A 26,524-nucleotide genomic window follows, 5' to 3' on the forward strand; every position below is an offset into this window, starting at 1 on the left:
ATCCATGAAAGAGGAGCTCAAATTACCTACCTTTTATCTCCTGAGTGTCTCATTCTGATCTAGAAGATCATTTTGCTTAAATTCCATCTGAAGTTTTCCTGAAGTAAACATGAACGGGCTGAGAAAAACTAGCACAATAGTAAAGAGCACAGAACCAGGATTAATACGCACATAGGGCTTTGGGGGAAGACTTACGTGTTACACCATTTACTCTGGGATCAAGTATTAATGAGACATATAAAGAGGAGAAAGTAATTATGACTCACTTTGTCATCTGGTACAAAACACATCCTCTGGTGTGCGAACACGTCCTGTTCCCCTCCAGAAATGGTAGAAAAAATGGCTTTGAAAAAAATCTGTTTTGCAAGATAAGATTCTGAAGGGCCTAGTGTGTTTCTTTTCCCAATGAGCCTTACCTCCAAACACAAGGCCATCAAGTCCTTTATTTTTTATCAGGCTGTGGAGAATGCCAGCTTCTCTCAGTTCATGCTGACAAATTTCTTGCCCTGGCACTGGTCCATTTCTGCCTAAATGAATTCATGAGAAATGATATAACTGGAGACAATGTTTGCAGCCAAAACATTTGACTGAGAGAGAGAACTAACTTTATTTTCCACTTTGGTATTAAGTGATACTGGGATTGTTTTTAAAAAGTAACTTAGCCTTGTTGATCCCAGCTTTCTTCCTCTTTTGTTATTGTTGTTTTAATGTTTATTTATTTATTTGACTTCGCTGGGTCTTAGTTGCACCATATAGGGTCTTTTATTTGCAGCTTGTGGGATATGGTTCCCTGACCAGAGGTCAAACCCGAGTCCTCTGCATTGGAACATGGAGTCTTAGCCACTGGACCACCAGGGAAGTCTTGATCCCAGCTTTCTTATTAGAAATGGAATGTTTGAGTAGAGGTAGGTTTGGGTAGAAGGCCCACCTAACAAGATCTCAGATTCCTGATGCATTCAGTTTCATTTGTGTTAGGGTTAACAATGCTGTGTTGTGCAAGCAGGGTTGATTTCCACAGCTCAGTCTTTCCTTTGACTGGTTCTATCTTCTCCCTCTTCTTCTCACCACGCACATTATCTATTCACTGATAATGAATGGATGCCTCAAACAGCATCCCCAGCCTTCCCGTCCCTTACATCTTCCAATAGTTCAAATTCTAGATGTCTTCTCCTCATTTCCTCCCAGACTTCTCTCTCTCAGCCTTCACTCTGACACCCAAGTCATTAACAATCATTACAATTGTTCCCTTTATGTGTTCCAGTTTCTTTCTCTTTGCATGCATGCATACTCAGTCACCTCAGTCCTGTCGGCCTCTTTGTGACCCCATGGACTGTAGCCCTCCAGGCTTCTCTGTCCATGGAATTCTGCAGTCAAGAATACTAGAGTGGGTTGCCATTTCCTCCTCCAGGGGATCTTTTCCCCAACCCAGGGATCGAACCCACATCTCCTTTGTCTCTTGCATTGCAGGTGGATTCTTTACACACTGAGCCACCTGGGAAGTCTAGTTTATTCTTACAAGAAGTTGTTCTGCCTGGACAGAAAGAATAACTAAAACAGAACCAATGAAAATTCTGCCTCTTCCCTACCATCTTCTCCCATATGCTGTGAGCTATTTAATCATTGATTTTATGATATTCAGGTCTCCAGTTCTTGATTATAAATTCTCAGAGAAGAAAAATGTTCTCTACTTGAGCAGTGGGCATGGGAGAACAAAATTCTCATGCTGTGTGATCTTTGGCAAGGGACTGCTGTGTGATATATGCGAATTCACGTTAGGACCTATCTCATGATCTCAGCATGTCATCATGCAGTAAATGAATTGCTTTCTTCCTTTGCTCTACTTTTTTTCTTTTTCCTCTCAGAAATGCTCCCATTAGGAGCTTATGTGAGCCTCTTGCAGGTAGTTTCTTTAGTGTCTGCTGTGTGTGTGTCTGTATGTGTCTATGACAGAGAGAGAGTGAGTGGGAATGTGAATATATAAAGAAGGTAATGATTAGTCACTTATGGAATGAATGAATGAAAGTAGTTAAAATATATGAAAATCAATGGGTTGTCATTTCTATTAATAAATATAACAGAGAAACATATTCACTTACTAATTGCATTATACTTAAGAAGGAAAAGCCAAAGTTTTCAAAAATTCAGTGAGTTTTTTTTTGGTAGCTCCCATTTTTCATGTCCGACTCTTTGTGACCCCATGGACTGTAGCTTACCAGTACTGGAGTGGGTTGCCATTTCCTTCTCCAGAAGATCTTCCCAACCCAGAGATCGAACCTGGATCTCCTGCATTGTAGGCACACACTTTACCGTTGAGCCACCAGGGAAGTCCCAATTTATTTCAGAATTTTCCAAACTCCACATCTTCTTAGAAGGTGTATTTAATGTTTTTAAATGTAAATAAAATAAAGCATGCTTCCAGGAAAATGCCTAAGTGCTAACAATTAGTTGTTCAAATTTTCAAGTGACTATAACTATTAATTCTTAGTTGATAGAGACTTTGTGAGCACACTATACTCAATAGCGAGAGATTTGCCAACAACAGCTTTATTTTTGTTTCCAGTGAAAGGCGTTGCCCATTTTGGCAAAAGTAGAACTAATTAATAAATCATTAATTTACTGTTATGTATTTACATATGGGTGACTCAGTGGTTGGAGAAGGCGACGGCACCCCACTCCAGTACTCTTGCCTGGAAAATCCCATGGACGGAGGAGACTGGTGGGCTGCAGTCCATGGGGTCGCTAAGAGTCGGACACGACTGAGCGACATCACTTTACTTTTCACTTTCATGCATTGGAGAAGGAAATGGCAACCCACTCCAGTGTTCTTGCCTGGAGAATCTCAGGGACAGGGGAGCCTGGTGGGCTGCCGTCTATGGGGTCACACAGAGTCAGACACGACTGAAGTGACTTAGCAGCAGCAGCAGACTCAGTGGTAAAGAATCCACCTGCAGTGTAGGAGACATGGATTCAATCCCTGGGTCAGGAAAATCCCCTGGAGAAGGAAATGGCAATGCACTCCAATATTCTTCCCTGGAAAATCCCATGGAGAGAGGAGCCTGATGGGCTACATACCACAGGGTTGCAAAAGTGTAAGACAAAACTGAGAGACTAAACAACAATATACTCTCCCAGTAAACAGCCCAGTTATTCAAGCCTGCTTTCCAATTTGCAGTATTTAAAAAAAAAAAAGGCTGAAATACCAGAAGATGTTCTAATAAAATTGTATGTCTACCTGCAAACTGTGAGAGTGTTCCCATGTTTCTGCATGGGTATTTTCTATAACTCTGTGACAAAGAAATGTTGGAAACAATCCCAACAAAAGTGCATTAGCTAAATTGTATATCCATCCAGTGGGGTGCTGGGCAGCAATGCAAGTGCTTCAAAACTGTACCTATTAATTTAAAAGATTTTCATGGCAAATTTTTAAATGAAAAGAAAAGCTATAAATCTTAATATCATGATCTCATTTTGGAAAAAGTAACACACATACAGACGTGTAGAAAATTTCCTAAATGATTATACCCTGAAGTGAGAACTTGTCTGTCTTGTGGGGAGGTTAGAATCTTTAAAACTAGGTATTTTTCCTTTGTTGCTTCTTGGTACTTTCTGCTTATCTATACTCAGCATAACATGATAATAAGGAGAAACACTTTCAGGATGGCTATTTGGCCATATATATTAAAGCCCAAGAATCATCATGCCCTCGGGATAGGAAAAATTTTTATACTTTGGGATATAATGCATGAAAATGATTAGCAATGTATATGACATATTCAAAATATTGGACTAATTTCCCTGCCCTTCAGCAGTGGTATTTTTGACAATATTAAGCATTATCATTTAAAAATTTTGTGCCAATTTGATGGGTGATAAGAGGTGTTTATTTATATTTAATATATTAATTTTTAAGCAATGTGGAATTAATATATCAGACAGGAATTATAAGTTGATTTTTTTCTATGTAGTTAATTAATTAGACTTACTATTTAGTAAACCTACTAATTATTACCATTTATTGAGGACCATAAGCTGGTATGAAAATTTAACCTTATTATATGGAACAACAGACTGGTTCCAAATAGGAAAAGGAGTACGTCAAGGCTGTATATTGTCATCCTGCTTATTTAACTTATATGCCTAGTACATCATGAGAAATGCTGGGCTGGAAGAAGCACAAGCTGGAATCAAGATTTCTGGGAGAAATATCAATGACCTCAGATATGCAGATGACACCATCCTTACGGCAGAAAGTGAGGGGAACTAAAATGCCTCTTGATGAAAGTGAAAGTGGAGAGTGAAAAAGTTGACTTAAAGCTCAACATTCAGAAAACGAAGATCATAGCATCCGGTCCCATCACTTCATGGAAAATAGATGGGGAAACAGTGGCAACAGTGTCAGACTTTATTTTTTTCGGCTCCAAAATCACTGCAGATGGTGATTACAGCCATGAAATTAAAAGACACTTACTCCTTGGAAGGAAAGTTATGACCAACCTAGATAGCATATTCAAAAGCAGAGACATTACTTTGCCAACAAAGGTCTGTCTAGTCAAGGCTATGGTTTTTCCAGTGGTCATGTATGGATGTGAAAGTTGGACTGTGAAGAAAGCTTAATGCAGAAGAATTGCTGCTTTTGAACTGTGGTGTTAGAGAAGACTCTTGAGAGTCCCTTGGACTGCAAAGGGATCTAACCAGTCCATTCTAAAGGAGATCAGTTCTGGGTTTTCTTTGCAAGGACTGATGCTAAAGCTGAAACTCCAGTACTTTGGCCACCTCATGAGAGGAGTTGACTCATTGGAAAAGACTCTGATGCTGGGAGGGATTGGGGGCAGGAGGAGAAGGGGACGACAGAGGATGAGATGGCTGGATGGCATCACTGACTCGATGGATGTGAGTCTGAGTGAACTCCGGGAGTTGGTGATGGACAGGGAGGCCTGGCGTGCTGCGATTCATGGGGTTGCAAAGAGTTGGACACGACTGAGCGACTGAACTGAACTGAACTGATACTAAATTTTATAGATATATTTCTGTCTGTTTCTGGACTATCTAGTTTATCTCATTTAACAGTCTATTACTCTGCCTGGACAAGACCTTTAAGTATTGTAGCTTCATGACTTAACTCTGGTGAAAATTTGCCCCTCCTTGTCATCGATTTAATGAAAGTTTGTTTACTAAAATAGAGAAATGTTAATCAAGAAACTCAAGAACATGAATAGGACTATTTGGGAGCCCTTTACAAAGTGCTTTGTTTTGTTTTTGTTATTTTGGCTTTTTTTGGTTATGCTGGATCTTCCTTGCGGCAGGCTGCTTTCTCTAACTGTATCTCGAGGTTTTAGTTGCTTTGTAGTATGTGGGATCTTAGTTCTCTGATCAGGGATTGAATCCCTGTCCCCTGAATTGGAAGATGGATTCCCAACCACTGGACCAGCAGGCAAGTCCCTCTTTACAAAGTTTTGACAGATAAACTGGTGGTATATTTCTCTAGGTATCTAGGTAAGTGATTTCACCATGACTTGTTTACACGCATAGACAGGTTTCATGTGCCCATCAGTACTTCTAATCAGCTTCTCTACTATAAATTTTCTTACTCTTTGCCACCCAGTTTCTTTCCTAGGGACAAGGAATAACAATGTAGAAACTTCATACAGCAACTTGAGTTCTGTGGGTCATATTTCATTCTATTCATCCTACTCCTCTGACCCCATTCACAAGGTATCACTGTTCCTGACAAATACCTTTCCTAGGTATAGTAAGGCACCTGCTAAGGTCTGCTAAGGAGAAGGCAACGGCATCCCACTCCAGTACTCTTGCCTGGAAAATCCCATGGATGGAGGAGCCTGGTAGGCTGCAGTCCATGGGGTCGATAAGAGTCGGACATGACTGAGTGACTTCACTTTCACTTTTCACTCTCATGCATTGGAGAAGGAAATGGCAACCTACTCCGGTGTTCTTGCCTGGAGAATCCCAGAGACGGGGGACCCTGGTGGGCTGCCATCTATGGGGTCGCACAGAGTTGGACACAACTGAAGTGACTTAGCAGCAAGGTCTGTACCCAAGAGCTCTGGTAGGTCGAGCAGCTCTGGCTGTGATTCATTAGACGGTTATGCTGGAGACATTGGAGATTGTTTTTATAAATCTCTGTGATCTATGAAGATAGTTCAAGATACTGTTTGTGCATGAAGGTCTCATCTCCCCTTTCTGCATTCTTTTTATCCTTTCAAGTATTTTCTCCTAGAACTGTACCTTTTTAAAAAAATTTAGTTTTTGTTTTATAATGGAGTTGAGTTGACTTAAAATGTTGTGTTACTTTCAGGTATACAGCAAAGTGATTCAGTTATACATACACATATATACTCTCCTTTTCATATTCTTTTCTCACACAGGTTATTAGAAAATATTGAGTAGAGTTCCCTGTGCTATGCAGTAGGTCCTTGTTAATTATAGAACTGTAACTTTGGTTTTTCAAGTCCTGCCATCCTTGGACATCTTCCAAATGAAAACTACTCTGATTAATTTTTTTCTATAGCTTTATCTCAGAATTTCTCTGTGCTTCCTTTGCCACCTTGTCACCATACCAATGCTTTCTCTTTCAGACTTTCCATTGTGCCTTCCAGAATGACTGTGTCATTATTTACAAAACCTGTGTCTCTTTTAATATCATTCAGCTCTAGCAAGGATAATGCATATCTGTGCCTTTTTATTAGACAGTCTTCATTCAATTACCTCCTAAGAATGCGAGTAGTGTTTCATTTTCCTAAGTTTCTCACTGCTCTTGGCATCTCTCCTCTTCTACATGTGTGACATCTCTTTTCCTATGAAGTTCTGTATTTGCTTAGCCTCCAAACTACTTCTCCGTTTTCATCTAGAAGTTAGTACACGTTTCACAGGTTTTCCTCTTTCAAACCCTGGTTTCTGCCATCATCCCAAGTGAACACAACCCTCATAAGATCTGACAGAAATATCTCAACTTATCTCTCAGTTCCTTCACATTCTGTTGTATTTATCTTCTCCTTATGTCATTCTCAGAAATAGCTTCATCCTCGACCTGTTTATGATTCTAAAATTTTCTGGTTTTGAAACATTAAAAGGTTTTTGATTTCTAATTTATTTTATTAAATTAATCATGTGCTCTTTAGGAAAATTTTGAGATTTTAAGAATAAAAAAATATACAACTCACCATGATGTTGGTGACTTGTATGTTACATATCTATCTATCTCTATATCTATCTATCATTCAGCTATCTATCTATTTTTTGTCTATCATATGCACCTGATGTGAAGAGCCGACTCATTAGAAAAGACCCTGATGCTGGGAAAGATTGAGGGCAGAAGGAGAATGTCGACAGAGGATGAGGTGTTTGGATGACATTAGTGACTCAGTGGACATGAGTTTGAGCAGACTCTGCGAGGTAATGAAAGGCAGGGAAGACTGATGTGCTGTTGTCCACAGAGTTGCAAAGAGTCAGACACAACTGAGCAACTGAACAACAACAACAATATGCACGTTATCTAGCTAACTAGTTATCATCTGCTGCTGCTGCTAAGTCGCTTCAGTCATGTTTGACTCTGTGTGACCCCATAGATGGCAGCCCACCAGGCTCCCCCATCCCTGGGATTCTCCAGGCAATAACACTGGAGTGGGTTGCCATTTCCTTCTCCAATGCATGAAAGTGAAAAGTGAAAGTGAAGTCACTCAGTCGTGTCGGACTCTTCGTGACCCCATGGACTGCAGCCTACCAGGCTCCTCCACCCATGGGATTTTCCAGGCAAGCAGTTATCATCTAGCTAGATAGTTATTGATCTATAATTCTCCCTCTTCAAACCCTTAGCCAGAGACTTCCCTGGTAGTCTAGTGGGTAAGAGTCCACCTTCCATTGAGGGACACAAGTTCAATCCCTGATCAAGGGACTAAGATTCCACATCCTGCGGGGTAACTAAGCCTGAGTGCCACAACTAGAGAGGAGCCTGTGCACTGCAATGAAAGACCCCACGTGCTGCAACAAAGATCCCACATGCCGAAGCTAACATCCCATGCAGTCAAATAAATAAATAAATATTTAAAAATTAAAGAAAACTCTCAGCCACACAGTGACACTTAACATATAAGTTAATGCCAGTGTGTGTGTGTATATATATATATGTGTGTGTGTGTGTGTGTGTATGTATACATATATATATATATATATATATTTTTTTTTTTTCCTATGTCTGCATGAAGTGGCAAGTGAAACCCATTCTGGCTCAGACTGCTATGAATATGCACATGCCCTGAAAATATGGCTGTGTGGATGAATTCTCAACATCATCACATTGTGATTCAAGCCAATTTGAGCAAGAAGCAATACCATTTCAGCCTTATTGCCTCTCCTGGTCTAAACAGGAGACCTCTTTAACTCCCTATAGCTCTTAAATAATCGTGAATAATGTGACCAACAACAGTGCAGCAACTGTCCTGCAAGGCATGCAGGATTCACTGTGTTCTGTGTATCTCCAGGGGACGTGTAGTGCCTATAGCAGAAAGATTAGATTCCTAAACTCACATGGCCATCTGACATAGGCATTCTTCTACATGATTTTTTGTTTGTTTGTTTTTTCATTACAGGTAGCTCTCTTTGCACATTAAGTGTGTTTCCTTTTCATGGCTTTCTTCATCTGTTATATGGAAATTAAAAATACATGTATTTTGTTGGGGGCAACATATGACTTCTAAATAAACTCCTAAATAAACCCATGTCTCCTGTGTCGGCAGGTGGATTCTTTACCACTGGGCCACCTGGGAATCCCCAAAGTTTCAGTTATTTAAGGTAAATAAGTTCTGGAAATCTACTGTACAGAACAGTGCCTACAGCTAATAATACTCTATTATAAGCTTAAAATTTACCAAGAGCGTAGGTCTTAGGTTAAGTGGTTTTGTCACACAAAATAATAATGATAGTGAAAGTAAAAAAATAACTTAAAAAGAAGTGGGAGGAAACCTTAGGAGAACTTAGATATATCTATGGCCTTGATAGTGGTGATGGCTCCTACTCCCAGATTCATCAGCTTATATACAGTGAATTTGTACAGCCTTTTACATGTCAATTGTACTGAGAGAGTCAGTTCCTAGGCAGGTTGATAGGGAGTCTAGGGGTCCTCAAGGAAAGAGGGGTCTGGAATTCTCAAGGAGGAAGAAAGGACAAACTTTTTTTCTTTCTCCACATTCCTTAGGATTATATAACAATAATGTATCCTGCCTGAGGACAGTCTTTGGATTAAACCTTCTGGCTAATTCTGTTATCTTAAAATGTAAATTATGGGAGTAGGTCTGATGAGTTCTTTACAACCTCCAGATATTCTTTGGATTCATTGGAGAGTATATAACTTCATTGCTAACACTAGCAAGCGGGTACTCTTTCTGCCCCCTTCTGATGCCTATGTCAGAAGCTTTCTCTATATCCTTTATACTTTAATAAAACTTTATTACACAAAAGCTCTGAGTGATCAAGCCTCATCTCTGGCCCCGGACTGAATTCTTCTCCTCCGGGGGCCAAGAATCCCGGTGTATTAGCGTGATTCAACAACAACCTTTCAGTACCTTAACAAAATGGTTTTAAAAAAGAGTTTGATGATTTAAATGTTAATCTCATCAAAAACCATCATAGAAACATCCAAATAATATTTGATCAAATATCTGGGTAGGATACTGTGGCTTTAGTCAGGTTGCCACATGATATTAATCATCATATATTCATAAGTTATATTGACTAAAAAGATGGTCAATGTGATAGTTGCAAGTTAAGTTTTATATGGGGCAAAGTGAGGACTGCAGTCTCGGAGACAGCACCTCAGATAGCTCAGAGAGATTGCTCCAAAAACGCACTGGGGGAAGGTCAATATATAAGATTTCAGTGAAGGGGGAGCTCAATGCAATCAAGTACTTACTTTACAAAAGGTTTTCTGCTAGTCACGAGGAACTGATGTCACCATGAAAGGATTTAGTGCTTTTCTAGATATGAGGAGATGCAAGGTCTGGGATCATAAAACTGGTTTCTGAAAATATCTAACTATCTACAGACCTGTTCCACCACTTTCCCTAGAGCACAGAGTGCCTCACTGTCGACCCTGAATTCCACTCAGGGGATGTTGAAGGTCTGAAGCTGCAATAGCACAGCGTTCAGTCTCTGCAAGGGCAGATGACAAATGCCTTTGCTGTTCAGTCCCTGACAAATGCTCTTGGCAAGTGTCATTTGTAGTTGACAGTTTAAATTTTAAATCTTAATTTCTTCAAGCTCTCTTTTCTCATTTCTTTAACATTCAGTTGCATTTATCTTTTCTTAAACCACTCTCAGAAATAGTTTTATTCTTTACCTATTAAGCAGATCTATTTAATACAATATTAATTTAATCTGTGAATAATTAGGTGATTTTCATTCATACACATAGTGCCTAAGTGATCACACATTAATAAAAGCATGGGTTAGCAGCTTTGCTTGGTCAAGTATAGAGAGAAATCAGAAAGGATCATTCAATCATATATTTTTATTCTATTGAGCTTACAGAGCACTTCTTATCAACCCAGAAACATGTGACACAGAACTAGAGTTTGCAGAATGACTCAGTTATAAATAAATTTGTTGAATGTTACTCCTGGAGAAGGAAATAGCAACCCACTCTAGTATTCTTGCCTGGAAAATCCCATGGACAGCGGAGCCTGGCAGGCTATAGTTCATGGGATTGCAAGAGTCGGACATGACTGAGCGACTGAGCATACACACTCTCCTGGAACAATGTTTTTCCATATAGTTTATACAAAAGTAAGGTCAATACCGTCAGCCTCAGGGGTGTTTTTTGGTTCTAGTTTATACCAGGTTAAAAGGTAAACAAGTCTGAGAACAAATTCACAAGACATTTACTCAAAACTTGTAATCAGCTTTCACTTCTGGTTTTTAAAGTTCATTCTAATTAACCTGTCACAGTTTCCGGCATTATTACTTACGTGGGTATCCCTTCTTTGTACAAGGAGTTCAAGATTTCTAATCCTGGGTTGATCTTCTTTGTCTGGCAAAGGATCCCTTAGAGAACCTTCTTTGATATGCAAATAGAGGGCTAGCAGGAACACATTTTTTCTGGGATTAGAGGATTAGTGTATAGCTAGTTCTGTTTTTAAAAAAAAATAATTAAAAACCTACAACACCCACTTGACATGTACAAATACATCTCTGTAGAGAGATTAAAGCCCTGGGTTTTCTGGAAGGAAATAAATAAATAAAATTTAAATTAAAAGCCCTAGATTCTCTGGAAGGAAAGAGTCAAATTCCAATCTGTATGTTCAGCATATGGCCAGCACGCTTGTGAAAAAGCCTTCTCCTCCTGCCCTCAATCTTTACTAGCATCAGGGTCTTTACCAATGAATTGGCTCTTTGTATCAGGTGTCCGAGTTATTGGAGCTTCAGCTTCAGCGTCAGTCTTTCCGGTGAATATTCAGGATTGATTTCCTTTAGGATGGACTGGTTTGATTAGGGAACTCAGGGAATACTTCATGGTGAGAGTTGGACCATGAAGAAAGCTGAGCACTCAAGAATTGATGCTTTTGAACTGTAGTGTTGGAGAAGAGTCTTGAGCGTCCCTTAGACTGCATGGAGATCCAACCAGTCCACCCTAAAGGTGTTGTAGCCATGCGTTCCTGGAAACAAACTCACTCAGAAGGACAATGCAGATAGTGGAGTGCAGTTTATTACACCAGCGGGCCCAAGGCAGAATCTCCTCCTAGCCAAGGACCCTGACCAGTTTTTGTGAAAACCTTATATACCCTAAGTGTACTTGCTCAAACCCACCTCCCCAAATTCCTTGAAACTAGTCTGGACAAGGTAAAAGAGAGATACGATCAAAGTTAACCCATGATTCATGTGTCACAGGACTAGATAAACGGTGGATATTTATCAATAGGTCTGTGGTCATATCCCGATAAACATAATGGAATTTACGACTTTGTTCTGTTACAGAGATATTAGCATATTCTTTCAGGCAATGGAGAGTCCAAGTACAAGTCCTGAGGCTCTTTTATCCAGCGGTCTGGTTTTCCATTGGTATGCCATTTCTATAGACACCAGGCACAAAGTTCAGAGTTCATTGGGAGGATGACCATGCGTGTAGCCTGAAGTTCGCAGCCTGGCCTAAGACGGAGTCCAGCTCTGTCTGTTTCCTCCTTCAAAGGAAATCATTCCTGAATATTCATTGGAAGGGCTGATGCAGAAGCTGAAGCTCCAATACTTTGGCCACCTGATGCGAAGAACTGGCTCATTGGAAAAGCCCCTGATGCTGGGAAAGATTGAAGGCAGGAGGAGAAGGGGATGACAGAGGATGAGATGGTTGGGTGCCATCACCAACTTGATGGACATGAGTTTGAGCAAGCTCTGGGAGTTGGTGGTGGACAGAAAGGCCTGGTGTACTGCAGTCCATGGGATCTCAAAGAGTCAGAAATGACTGAGCGACTGAACTGAACTGAACTGATGATGACCAAAAGTGGAGACCTCTAAATTAAATAACATGTGAGAAAGAGAGTTTAAGCTGGACAACTGGGCTTTAGACAAGGGCTTCAGTTTGATTGAGAAGAGTAGGTTTGAAGCAGTATGTAGCTGCTACATCCTTTAAATCTAGGCACCCTGCCATGAACAAGCCATGAGAACAATACCTAACCAAGTCAAAGTGAACTAAGAACATTAGTGCTTTAAAAAAATACTTTTATTTGTATACTTGGCTGTACCAGGTCTTAGTTGCAGGATCTTAGTTGTGGCATGCAGGCTTTTCAGTTGCGGCAAGTGGGATCCTGCAATTTACTTGAGGGAGGAGTCAGATCTGTACCTCCACCCCACCGCTGCCCCCCGCCCCCTGCCCCTGCCCCAACCAGGGTAAAGCAATTGGAGATTCATTCTCTATTGACAGAAAACTCCAAGACAAGAATAGCAGGACAGTTAAGGGAGGAGGCTGGGCCCTGCTCATATCACATATTTCTTGTTTCTGAAATCAGGAGACCTCCCCAACCACACATGTGCAGAAGACCAGAGGGGGAGACCTGAGGGGGAGTGATGTCAATGGATGCTCTACCCAGATGCCTCTTCAGTAGAATCCATCTTGGCTAAGAGAGGTATGCGCACACATTGGAGGATCCAAACATGAATTGTGAAAAAGGCAAATTATAATGATTGGCTAAAGGAAAACTGGAGGAAATGCCCCATGTAAGTGATTTAAACTGCCATGCAGGTGCAACTCAGGGACGCTCCCTCTGAGTCTGCCCGTGTGCGTATCCACAGTAGTGTTCTTTTTTCCTTTTAATAAATATTTTACTTGCTTCATTACTTTCTGTCTTTGTGGAAATTCTTTTCTGCAAAGCTGGAGGCCATTACACTTGTCACTTACCACTGGTCTAGTGGCTAGCATCTGGTGCTTTTCACTGCCATGACCCAGCCTCAACCTCTGGCTGGGAACCCAAGCCCTGTTTCAAGCCATTCCAGGCCGAGTCCACCTGAGATCATACCCATGAAACTAGAATAGAAAGGGAAATTTGTAGTTGGATCGATCTAGACCCTCTTGCTTTTTGCAGGATGTCAAAGCACACATAATATGGGATCTTAATTTTAATTTTTATGCTAGATGAGAGATAGGGGAGAGTGTAAGTCAGCAATGGAGCACAGAAAGAGCAGAGGAATCACAGATATAAAGATGGACAATGTCTATTTTTATTCCGCCTAGTAAAGTGTTTTGACAACCCTGTCTGCTTGTTAAGTACATCAGATTATGCAAATGATGCCTAAGTTTGATTGGACTCAATAAAACTCTACTAATTAGCTGCTGCTGCTGCTAAGTCACTTCAGTTGTGTCAGACTCTGTGCGACCCCATAGACAGCAGCCCACCAGGCTCCCCCGTCCCTGGGATTCTCCAGGCAAGAACACCAGAGTGGGTTGCCATTGCCTTCTCCGACTGATTAGCTACTGCTTTTTAATTTATATTCTGCATGATGTCAGGAACGGCCATTTCATGTTATATACCACTCCAGTATTCTTGTCTGGGAAATCCCATGAACAGAGGGGTCTGATGGGATAGTCCATGGAGTCCCAAAATAGTCAGACATGACTTAGCGACCAAATAACAACAACAAATGAAACATACCATGTCTTAAATAATAGTGAATCATTCAAGGTGACTGGACATGGAACAACAGACTGGTTCCAAACAGGGAAAGGAGTAGGTCAAGGCTGTATATTGTCACCCTACTTATTTAACTTATATGCAGAATGCATCATGAGAAATGCTGGGTTGGAAGAAGCACAAGCTGGAATCAAGATTGCTGGGAGAAATATCAATAACTTCAGATATGCAGATGACACTACGCTTATGGCAGAAAGTGAAGAAGAACTACAGAGCCTCTTGATGAAAGTGAAAGAGGAGAGTGAAAAAATTGGCTTAAAACTCAACATTCAGAAAACTAAGATCATGGCATCCAGTCCCATCACTTGATGGCAAGTAGATGGGGAAACAGTGAAAACAGAGACAGACTTTCTTTTTTGGGGCTGCAAAATCGCTGCTGATGGTGATTGCAGCCATGCCTTGGAAGAAAAGCTATGACCTTCCTAGACAGCATATTAAAAAACAGAGACATTACTTTGCCAACAAAGGTCCCTCTAGTCAAAACTATGGTTTTTCCAGTGGTCATGTATGGATGTGAGAGTTGGACTATAAAGAAAACCGAGTGCTGAAGAATTGAAGCATTTGAACTGTGGTGTTGGAGAAGACTCTTGAGAGTCCCTTGGACTGCAAGGAGATTCAACCAGTCCATCCTAAAGGAAATCATTCCTGAATATTTATTGGAAGGACTGATGTTGAAGCTGAAACTCCAATACTTTGCCACCTGATGCGAAGAACTGACTTATTTGAAAATACCCTGATGCTGGGAAAGGTTGAAGGCAGGAGAAAAAGGGAACCACAGAGGATGAGATGGTTGGATGGCATCACCAACTCAGTGGACATGAGTTTGGGTAAACTCTGGGAGTTAGTGATGGACAGGCAGGCCTGGCGTGCTGCAGTCCATGGAGTCACAGAGTCAGATACGACTGAGCAACTGAACTGAATTGATTCAAGGTTAGAGGGATATTGGCTGATTATAATAGTAAAGGCCTAAGCAAGAAAATAAAATCTCTGTAAATATAGTACCTGAAAAGAGATAGCAAAACCTTTTGGCTTTCTTATATAAAAATGTATTTACAGAGCTTAAAAGCAAATAGCTTTCTTTCCTTTGTGTCACACTACATCACCACAAGTGGGAACATGATAAGTTAGAATAGGACACCTTTAAGGCTTTACCTTTGTTCTAGTTTTGACAGACTAACAGCTCTTTCATCTCTTTTCTTCTAAGACTCAGCTGCTCCTTACTTGTGGTTCAGGGGCTCTGCTTGTTTTTTGAATGATCCTCCTTCAAATCCCTAATTAGTATCAGTAGCTACTACTTTCCAAACACTGTGTTGGGGTTTTGGGAGTGCAATGATGACTAATGTGTATCATAAAGGAAAGCTCAGTTTAGAGGAGAAAAGATCTGTCTATGGTTTTTGGAAAATAATCTGATTTTTGTGTTTGTTTTACATAATTTTTAAATTACAAGAATAATAGTAAAAAATAGCAATAATTAAAAAATACAAAAAAGAAAAGTAGTGAAAACACTCACTTTCCCAGCACATACAGAAATGCCTCTCTAAATATTTGGGGATTTTTTGCTTCTTCTTTTTTTTAAAACTCCAAATAAGTTTTTGAAGTTTTTATTTAGCTGTAACAATTTTGTATATACATTTATGGCTTCATTTTTATTCCAATATTATAATGGTAAGATTTCCCGTAATATTAAATGTTGTTTTAAGTGGTTTAATAGTTCATTAATTAAGTAAGTCATTGACTACATACCTATCTTTTTACTTTTGGATATTTCGTTTTAGTTTTATCCGTTATAGATACTGCAATTAACATCTTGATGTATATCTGAATTATATTTCAGACAATTTTCATAGAGTGATTCTCACTCTAAGAAATTATTTGTTTAAAATACAGAAAATATTTTAAAATCTTGAATTTGATGACCAATCTGTCTTAACCTCTAAGCTTATATGTTTGTTTATTTTTTTCTAGAGATGTGATCTGATAAATTTTCCACATGTATGCAGTATACTTGCCTGAAAAATCTCTCAACAGAAGAGCCTGACAGGCTACAGTCCAAAGGGTGACAAAGAGTCGGACACGACTGAGTGACTGAGCTTACATACAGTATATCTATAGAGCAGACAAAAGGAACGTATTCAGCCATGTTAAAACCTGAGTTCCTTATGCCCTACAACATACCTTTAATAGCATCTCTGGAAGCTATTTATTTACTCAGTGCCAAATCTGTATAGTTCATTTCTGGGCACAGGAAAAACAAACGTGCCTCAGTGTTTGAATACCCTATAGTCTGTCTCCGGGTTATAGGAATGGTACTTTTCTGTCTGTTCCAAAAGCAACTAACTGTAAGAGTGTAGACGTTTAAGAATATTTTAATTAAATAAAAACACACTGAAGATCTTATGCCCAGTGGTCCCAAGATCTGCCACACATGCTTAGAAAAGATTAATGTCAAGTTTTTGATATTTTAATGACATTTCCTTCTCTAGGTTGTGGTGAAGATGATGCATTTAATAAAAAGCAACTGGTGCTTTCTAATCACCCAGGAAGTTTTTGCTCCCTTCTCTCTTCCTACTAAGAAGACTTTGCATCCCCTTGAGTGAGGTCACGGTGGTGACTGAATCATCCTTTTATCCCCGTTCCAATACTAACATCATTTGCTTTTCTTTTGATGTGATGTTCTTTGAAATAATCAGTATGGAAAGCGGAAAGAATAGTGAGAATTCTGGACTGAAGGGATTTTTGTGAAGTCATTTTGAGGAAGAATACAGTCTTCCATGTGTACTATTTCTCTTTCACCCCCAAGTGAATAGGAACAGAACTATAATGGCCCAGAGAGATGAAACTGTGATGGTAAGGTTCTCCTAGAGCTTCAGTGACAACACGCCCACCTCAACTCTACCCAAGGGGACAGAGTTCAGGACGTGATTTCTCATTCACATATCTTGATGGGCTTCCTAGGTGGCACTAGTGGTAAAGAATCCACCTGCCAAAGCAGGAGATGCAGAAGACGTGGGTTCCATCCTTGGGTAGGGGAGATCCCTTGGAGGAGGGCATGGCAATCTACTCCAGTGTTCTTGCCTGGAGAATCCCATGGAAGGAGAAGCCTGGTGGGCTAATCTTGATGGTTCTAAATAATTATTTTTGAAGATATTTTGAAGGCCTTGAATGACATAAGCATACAGAGAACACAGAAGAACTATTATGATTATTTAATCAGATACAATCTAAGAGTCTTAGTAACCTACCCATAATTGGGTCTTTATTTTCCCCATCATTCCACTCCCAGTTTTAGGTCCATCTACTCCTAAAAGGTAAGGATAAGATGTTTTAAACCTTGAACACCTCTCCAACCCATTTATCTGTGTCTATTCCAGGAGTTTCTTTTTTGAGGTGTGCAGCAGGGTGGAGAATAAGAAGAAAGGATATCCTACTATGATACAGATACTCTGCTCCAAAATACACACCCAAAGCACCAATGAAAAGCCAGAGCTCAAGACAGATGCTCTCTGGTGCATTGATCCTCATTGTTTCCTACTTGGTGCTAGATCTTTTCGTTATCAATCTGATCCCAGCCAGCATGCCTAAAGGATTTCTTTTTCTGGCATTCATCTCTCAGTGAACTGTGCTCCTGAGGGGCACACAACTATTCTTTAAAATGATAATGAAACTATTACCTAGTCCATAGGAACAATGTGAAAATAAAAGTGTTGATTCTCATATGAAAGCTCAATATATGTAATCTATTATTTTCTGAAATAGATCTCTAGTCTGAAATCTGAATCTATTTTTTCTAATTAACAACTGAATATTCTACCTCTGAGCGTCCCTGGTGGCTCAGAGAGTAAAGCATCTGCCTGCAATGCAGGAGACCAGGGTTCAATCCCTGGGTAAGGAAGATCCCCTGGAAAAGGAAATGGCAACCCATTCCAGTATTCTTGCCTGGAAAATCCCATGGATGGAGGAGCCTGGTAGGCTACAGTCCATGGGGTCGCAAGGAGTTGGACACGACTGAGCTATTTAACTTTGACTAACGTGTCTTAGTCACTTCCTAATTATTTCTTATTCCATTTCCAGATCTCTTTCTGATTCCATTACCCTCTTTGCTGTATGAATAATCTTTTAGAAACTTAAAGTAACATATATTGCCCTCTGCTCAAGCACCACCAAGATCTTCCTGTTGCACTTGAAATAAGGTACTTAAAAGCCCAACATTATCTGGCCCTAGGCCCACATACCCAATTTCCTCTTTTCCTCTCTTTCGGTTCCTCCAGCTACGTCAGCTCACTTTTTTTTCTTGGCTATGTCAGCTGTGCTTCAGCTTGAATCCTTTTGCATTGTCTCTTCCTTCTTCCAAAATGTTCTTCTCTCATATTTTTCCCTGCCTGAGTTCTCATCATTATGTTACTTTCCTGAATCCATCCCTGTAGGCTGGACTTTAAAATAGACCAGTGAGACTTCTGAGCCATCTGAGAAAGAAGGTAAAGCTAAAGCAGATACTGACTAAAACAGCTTCTTCATAATTGATTAAAGTGAATAAGGTAAAGTGAAAAAAATTTTAGTCACTCAGTCATGTCTGACTCTTGTGACCACATGAACTCTAGACCGCTAGGCTCCTCTGTCCATGGAATTTTCCAGGCAAGAATACTTGATTGTGTAGCCTTTCCCTTCTTCACAGGATCTTCCTGACCTAGGGACTGAACCCACGTCTCCTCCACTGCAGGCAGATTCTTTACTGTCTGAGCCACCAGGGAAGCCCTGAAGGTAAAGGTGACTTATAACTGTGGAATAAGCATGTTTGCCAGTGCTTATCCTTAGGATTCAGAAGACTCACATACCTGTCCTAGAAATTCCACAGGGCAAGCATCTTCTGACCCACAGGAGGACTCATTTGCACAGCACCCGTGCACTGAAGGTGTTGAGAACAGAGACTCCTAATCCTGATGGCTGACATAGTCAATAAATAAATTCAAAAATTCCCTTATGGGGGGCTTCCCTGGTGGCCTGATGGTTAAGAACCCGCCGTACAATGCAGGGGACATGGGTTCAGTCACTGGTTGGGGAACTAGGATCCCACATGCCACAGAGCAACCAAGCCTAGGGACTGTAACTACTGAGTCCAAGGGCTCTGAAAGATCTCACATGACACGAGGAAGTGTCCACGTGCTGCAACTAAGATGCAGCACAGCCAAGTAAGTAAGTTAAAAAAAGAAAATTCCCTTATGCTTGTTAGCCAATATGTGTATGATCATTTGGACATGTCTTCTCTCATTGTAATCACTGGTATAAGCATGTGTTTCAGAATCCATAAAATGATGTATATTTTTAGTGGACCAGAAATGGGTTTTGTAATAATACTTCAGTATTTTTAAAAAATAGGAATTGTATATTTATTTCTCAACAGAAATAAATATAAATAAATAAATATAACTGGGTGTATAAATCCGTATAAGTCAGAAAGCATGTAAGTAAGTGATCAGACAACACAAGTTCAAATCCACTTCTGCCACTTACTAGATAGGTGACTTTGGGCAAGCTACTTAATCTTTTTATTCTATAATATAAGGAAAACTAAGTCTCAGTCTCTTGAATTTTTAAACTTTTAAACCCAATTTTTTTTCTTATACAAAATAGAACTAAGATATTTATTAAACAGGAGTATTATAAGAATCAATATGATAATAAACATAAAGGACCTGGAATTTAGTAAGCAGCTGTAATAAATATTAGCTGTTTAATTAGCTATACAGTGTGAGAGCTGGACATGCCAACTTGGACTCACTACCACCTGTGACAACTCCTAATATTTTTCTGGAAATTAGATTCTTTGAATCTTAAAGGCTTCCCCTAACCCTTCTTTCCTGGTTGTTATTGATGATATGAATACCCTTGGGGAGCTCAAAAGCCTTGAGCTTATAAAGTCATACATTCTTATTTCATGATAGCTTAAGTTCCCCGAGATCACTATTGTGGAAGAAGAGGCTAAGGATAAAAGACAATGGAAAAGAGAATTTTACATAAATTCACACTGTAGGTGTTCCATGGTGCCCTAAATGGAAAGGAAACTCTACTATATCATGACCTACTTCTTTTTCATATTCTTTTCCCTTATAGTTTACTACAAAATATTGAGGAGAGTTCTCTGTGCTGTACAGTAGGTCCTTGCTGGTTATCTATTTTATATATAGTAGAGTGTACATTGGAGAAGGCAATGGCCTTCTTGCCTGGAAGAAGGCCATTTCCCACTCTTGCCTGGAAAATCCCATGGACAGAGGAGCCTGGTGGGCTGCAGTCCATGGGGTCGTGAAGAGTCGGACACGACTGAGTGACTTCACTTTCATTTTTCACTTTCCACTTTCCTGCATTGGAGAAGGAAATGGCAACCCACTCCAATGTTCTTGCTTGGAGAATCCCAGGAACGGGGGAGCCTGGTGGGCTGCCGTCTATGGGGTCGCACAGAATCGCACACGACTGAAGCGACTTAGCAGCAGCAGCAGCAGACTGTACATACAAGTATATTTCTTATACAGATAATAAATACACATATTTGTCAAGCTACATTGAAGCCATTCTCCTGGTGGCTTCTGGGAATATAGAATTTTACTGGACAGGGACTACTTTTAAGTGGGGAACATGGGGAAGGACAGAGAAACAATAGCATAGGATAAAGGGACCTTGGAGCCAGGCAGCAGCCAGAACTTCCGCCTGCTGTGCCATTGTCACAGGACCACAGCTCCAAGGTTGTGCAACACCTTTAGTAAACACTTCCTGAACCAGAGACAAGAATGAACCCTGGGGTTTCAGTCTGTCTCACTTGAAAGGAGGAAGGGGCAGATCAGGAGGGCAGTCTGCTTGAGTGAGAAGAGTGGATACCAGGCTCCTGGGAGCACCTAGAATGTGGCAACAGCTTCTTCTGATGGCCACCTTACTCCTTGCTCCATGTCCAGGTAGGCGTTTAACTCCTTTACAGATTCTGTTAAATACCTGCTTGCTTTTCATCTTCTCCCAACAGTTTTTTTTCACCAGCTTTACTAACCAGTTTGGCAGGCTTAATCTGTTGTTTTGGGGGGCTCTGACTGATATAAATAGTATAAAGGAGAAGCAAGGGGACTTTTTGATCACTATTTACACATCTAATCTGAGAATAGGGAAGTCAGAGGGGAGATTTCATTCACCAACATTTAACCAATGAATATATGATCTTTGAGTTAAAGAATGGAAGGCCTCAAAATCAACCTTGTCATTTTTAGAGTAGTTAAGATGAGACAGATTTGGCTGGTTATTACAGTGCAGGAGGCTTCAGAAAGTATCCGTTATTATCGTTGGGGCCAGTTTGACTCTTTTCATTTCGATCACATTTTTGTATTTGTTGTTCAGTTGCTCAGTCATGTCCCCGACTCTTTGTGACCACATGGACTGCGCCTGTCCTTCACGATCTCCCAGCATTTGCTCCAACTCATGTCCATTGAGTCAGTGATGGCATCCAATCATCTCATTCTCTGTCGCCCCTTCTCCTCTTGCCTTCTTACCCCTTTTTATATTTAGTCCTCTCATTATTGGTGATAATAAATACATTGAATTAGAAATAAATATGATGCATTAGAAATAAACATTTCATATTTATAAAGCTCTGTGATATTACTTAATAAAACAATGCTGCCATTAAGCTTAAGTTGATCATTCACTTCCATTTTTCTGGTTAGATCAAACATTTGTTGATTGAAAAACAGGCACAAATAAAGCTTCATTCACAAATTTCATATTGTGCCTTTTTTTCAATCAACAATGATTTTAGTGCCTTTGTAGATATGGGAAAATGCAAGAAATTAGGCTTATAATATCTTCCCCTAAAAGTATCTAACTGTCTGAAGGTCGGTTCTGCTAGTTTCTCCCAGAGCCAAGTGTCTCATTTCTCATCTTTGCCCTGAACTCTTGTTTCAGGCTGTGTATTAAAGATCAGTTACTACAATGGCTAGTAACTTCATTCTTGTCGTGCTAGATGGCAAGCAACAATTTTTAGTTTAAGAATTAAAAAATAGGGACTTCCCTGGCAGTGCAGTGGCTAAGACTCTGCACTCTCAATGCAGGGGACCCTGGTCAGGGAACTGGATCCCACATGCTAAAAGTAAGAATTGGGGATGCTGCAAATTCTGAGTGCTGCAAATAGGACCTAGCACAGCCAAATAAATATATTTATAAATATATGTGCATGCATGTTAAGTTGCTTCAGTCCATGAGATTCTCCAGGCAAAATAACTGGAATGAGTTGTCGTGCCCTCTTCCAGGGGGTCTTCCCGACCCAGGGGTCGAGCCCAAGTCTCTTACATATCTGGCATTGGCAGGCAGATTATTTACCACTAGAGCCACCTGGGAAGCCCTTGTATGTTAGATCGGATAGCATACTTCCTTTGATTATTTCTAGCTCTAGAGCTTACTGAAGTCAGCACATTAGCTTCAGTGCCTGAGACTCCTTTCCTGAAAACGTTTTCTTGGGTTTTAGAATGTTTGTTGGGACCTAGAAATGAGACTAACTTATCAACAAGAAGGATGAAGTTAAGAAGGGAAAGGCTCTCCTACCCCTTGCACCCACTCAGTACTTGTTACTAAAAATTATTTTCCTTTTACCCTGGTTTCTGATTTCTTTTCTAGACCTGGAAAGGTTTTACATTATATCCTACAGTATAGAACAGTGCTAGGCAAGAAAAAAAAAAAAAGGAAAGAAATTTTAAAAAGAAGGCATGTATGTATACATATAGCTGATTCACCTTGCTGTGAAGCAGAAGCTAACACATTATAAAGTAACTATACTCCAATAAAAATTAATTTAAAAATTGTGCTAGATATTTAAATTATTGACTTAAAATTCCTATTTTTTAAAAATCAAACTTACTAGACACCTTCTTTTCCCACATTTTCTGAAAATACAATCACTAAAAACCCTCTGGGGCCCTTTGCTTGGTTGAAACATAAGAATTGTTTGTGTACTAGCCTTATCCAACAGCATAAAGATCAATCTGGATCCATGAACAGAATAGTTGACACTTGGTGCCACCCACATTATAGCCTTTTTGATGAAACTGGGCATCCCAACTGATTCTCTTCCCCTATCTTTGCATTCACAACAATTGCCCCAAGAGACACAATATTTTTAGAAGTTGTGTCTAAAAGTATGATATCTCTGAATGCTTAGTGGTGGGGGACCAAGGTTCTGAAGTGGCTTTTGTGAGGATGGGGAGGAGAGTCCTTACAGAAAGCTCCCCTGACCCCATCTTCCATCTGAGACAGAAAGCTCCCTCTCTTCTTACCTTCCAATGTGTATTTTCAAGAGTGTTTCTATGGTCACTGAAATATCCTGATATCATTCCCATATTAATTTCTTTTCCAGCCAAATGTAAGAAGTAAAACAATTTTCATTTTCCCATCTCCTTTTGCTTGTTTGTTCATTTGTTTGTTTCTCATCACCCAGAGAATAAACAAGAGCCACTCCCAGCATACTTTTGCCCAGTTCTTAAATATGTGAAGTTTAAAAAATGAAGTAAAATCAGGCCAACTGTTTGTATTGAGCTTTACAATCTCTCAAGAAAAATAACTTAAGAGATTTCCTTGTGGAAAGGGGGAAAAAATTTAAAGAATGTGGCAGGTGCTTGGGGGTGAAGAATTGAGACCAAGGAGAAAGGTCTTTATTTCAGGAGAAAACCCAGGGAATACAGTACCTTTTGAAATCATTTTACTTCACATTAGCAATTTCTTATCGCTTTCATCAGGTAACTAGAAGACCGAAAAGAATATCTGTAATTTAATCTTAATAACCAAAATTATAGACCTAATTAGGATGTGTTTTTTCCTTTAGTGTCTGTACATTTTTTATTACATAAAGTTTAAAATCATCAGATAGTTTGATGGGCTACAGAGAATTCCAAAACTTAAGTCAATGTCATTGCATAAACCCTAATTCAGGGCTTAACATCATGTGTTTAGTTTGGAAAGATACTTCTTTAAACAGTATCTTTGAAAAAAAAAAGAAAATATCAGTACTACATACAAAAGGGCTAAACTCCAAAATGCCCCATGCATGTTAAAAAATAAAGTAGACTTCCAGATTAATGTCTGTTTTATTAATCTTGTAAACAAGATTTAACTTTTCTATAGACAGAAAAGAAGTGCCAGTGGTAAAGAACCAACCTGCCAATGTAGGAGACAAGACAGGGCTTCGATCCCTGGGTTGGGAAGATCCCCTGGAGGAGGCTGTGGCAGTCCATTTCAATATTCTTGCTGGAGAATCCCATGGATAGAGGAGCCTGGCGGGCTACAGTCTATAGTGTGGAAAAGAGTCAGACATGACTGAAGTGACTTAGCACACACACAAGTAAAGACAGAGAGAGGGAGTGAAAGAGAGACAGAAACAGGAAGGAAGAAGGAAGGGAGGGAAAATTCTAGATTAAAAAAGGTAGAGAGATGTGAAAACTAAATAAAATACCTGAACCTCGACTGGACCCTGCAATGGAATGAATAAAATACCAAAAAGGATATTGCTGGGTCAATTGACAAAATTGAAATATAGATGATAAAGTGTTGGGTCAGTGTTAAGTTTTAAAAATTTGATTGTTTGGCTATGGTGGCATAAGAGAATATTCTTATACTTAGGAAATATTGAAGTTTGTAGGAATAAAGAATCATGGTGTATCTAATGTAACTGTTGCTGCTGCTGCTAAGTCGCTTCAGTCGTGTCCGACTCTGTGCGACCCCATAGACGGCAGCCCACCAGGCTCCCCCATCCCTGGGATTCTCCAGGCAAGAACACTGGAGTGGGTTGCCATTTCTTTCTCCAATGCAGGAAAGTGAAAAGTGAAAGTGAAGTCACTCAGTCGTGTCTGACTCTTAGCGACCCCAAGACTGCAGTCTACCAGGCTCCTCCGTCCATGGGATTTTCCAAGCAAGAGTACTGGAGTGGGGTGCCATCACCTTCTCCGAATGTAACTACTCATCCTCAAATGGTTAGAAAAAATTGTATGTATATGTATATATACACACACATGTATATAACATATGTATATATGTGAGAGACTGAGAATATGCAAAATTTTTAGTAAGAACAACCTCAAAATATTGGTGGCTTACAAGAATACTTTATTTCTCACTCATCAGCATGTTTTGAAAAGGGTGAATCTGTGAATCAGGTAAATCTGGGCAAAGGATGTTGTTTGAACTATTCCTATTCTTGCAAGTCTCATATACATTTGAATTTATTTCCAAATAAAAAGGGTTTAACAGTCCAAAAATAAAAGATTTAACTTTTCTAAAACTATTAAACAGTGTAAATAATGGTCTAACCCAACCCCAAATAACAATTTTCTTTTTTGATCCAGTTCTGCTAGTTAGAACTAATCTAGTTTGTGAGTTCTGTGATAGAGAGAAAAGCAAGTGTTGAAATGAATTAATGGAAACATATTGTGTTTTGTCTCAGATTTGTGGAATTCCTGGATGGTAGTTAGATGTGATCATTCCACAGGCTTCAGAGTAATTAGCCTGATGTTCTTCAGCTGGGAGGAGACTGCAGTATCTCCATCACACTTAAGGACGAATGAGCCAAATAACATCTGGGTCCATTGTCTCTTCTTTCCTGCTGCATAATTAGTTATACCTCAAGTCTCATTCTTTCAGGGGCCTTCTTGGTTTCAGAAAAAGAAGGACCATTAAGGGAAATTCTATCTGTTTTCCTTAGAGATGTCCAGTGTTGTAAGAGCATTAAGAACTAGAAATCTGTTCACTTCAAACTGAAAAAAATACAAGAGGTTGCTGGAAGCTTTTGAAAAACCCTGGTAGTTTAGTTTATTCATTGATTTAATTTGGTTGTCCATTGGAAGTGTTTGGCCATCAAACAAAGAGTTGGAAAGACATTTCTCCACAGATTTACACATTTAGACTTCACATTAAAGAGTCAGTTGATGATTTCTGATTTCATGAAATGTTAGAATTTGGATTACGAACTGGGTGCATGGAGATCAATGTGGACATCAGAGAAAACTTGTGCTGGGTGGATTTGCCTGTTTCCACTCACCACCTCTGGTGGGGAGCATGTGAGTGTTATCACCCTCTGCTTTTATACAAAGAATTAGTTGAATAGTTATTTTTTTATGACCTGAGGGCAGCTTGGACTAATATTCCCCATCAGAATAATGTGTATTATGAATGAAAGCCATTTTTCATGCAGCATTTTTAGAAGAGGTACTCTGGTTGCAGCATTGGTGGAATATATGGCTTCATGAGCTCCACATTAATGGGACTAATTGTGTTGATTGGACACAATCACCAGACAGCACATGGGTGCCTTTGGTGTATTTATA

At 39.7% G+C, this 26,524-nt stretch overlaps 1 protein-coding gene across 5 annotated transcripts in view; it reads left to right on the forward strand.

Annotated features, from left to right (window-relative positions):
- The first annotated feature begins 20,918 nt into the window (after nucleotides 1-20,918).
- Nucleotides 20,919-26,524, forward strand: part of LOC113897313 (disintegrin and metalloproteinase domain-containing protein 28-like) — a 125,341-nt gene continuing 119,735 nt past the window's right edge. For 2 of the 5 annotated variants that reach the window (XM_027549940.1, XM_027549941.1), the window contains exon 1: nucleotides 20,923-21,127. In XM_027549940.1, coding sequence (XP_027405741.1) covers nucleotides 21,076-21,127 — 52 coding nt within the window. In that variant the 5' untranslated portion in view covers nucleotides 20,923-21,075. Of the gene's footprint in view, nucleotides 21,128-26,524 lie in introns of all 5 variants that reach the window. The other 3 variants (XR_003512323.1, XM_027549938.1, XM_027549939.1) reach the window with 3 other exon arrangements.

The sequence above is a fragment of the Bos indicus x Bos taurus genome, chromosome 8 (genome assembly GCF_003369695.1).
Source record: "Bos indicus x Bos taurus breed Angus x Brahman F1 hybrid chromosome 8, Bos_hybrid_MaternalHap_v2.0, whole genome shotgun sequence".
Classification (NCBI taxonomy): Eukaryota; Metazoa; Chordata; class Mammalia; order Artiodactyla; family Bovidae; genus Bos; species Bos indicus x Bos taurus.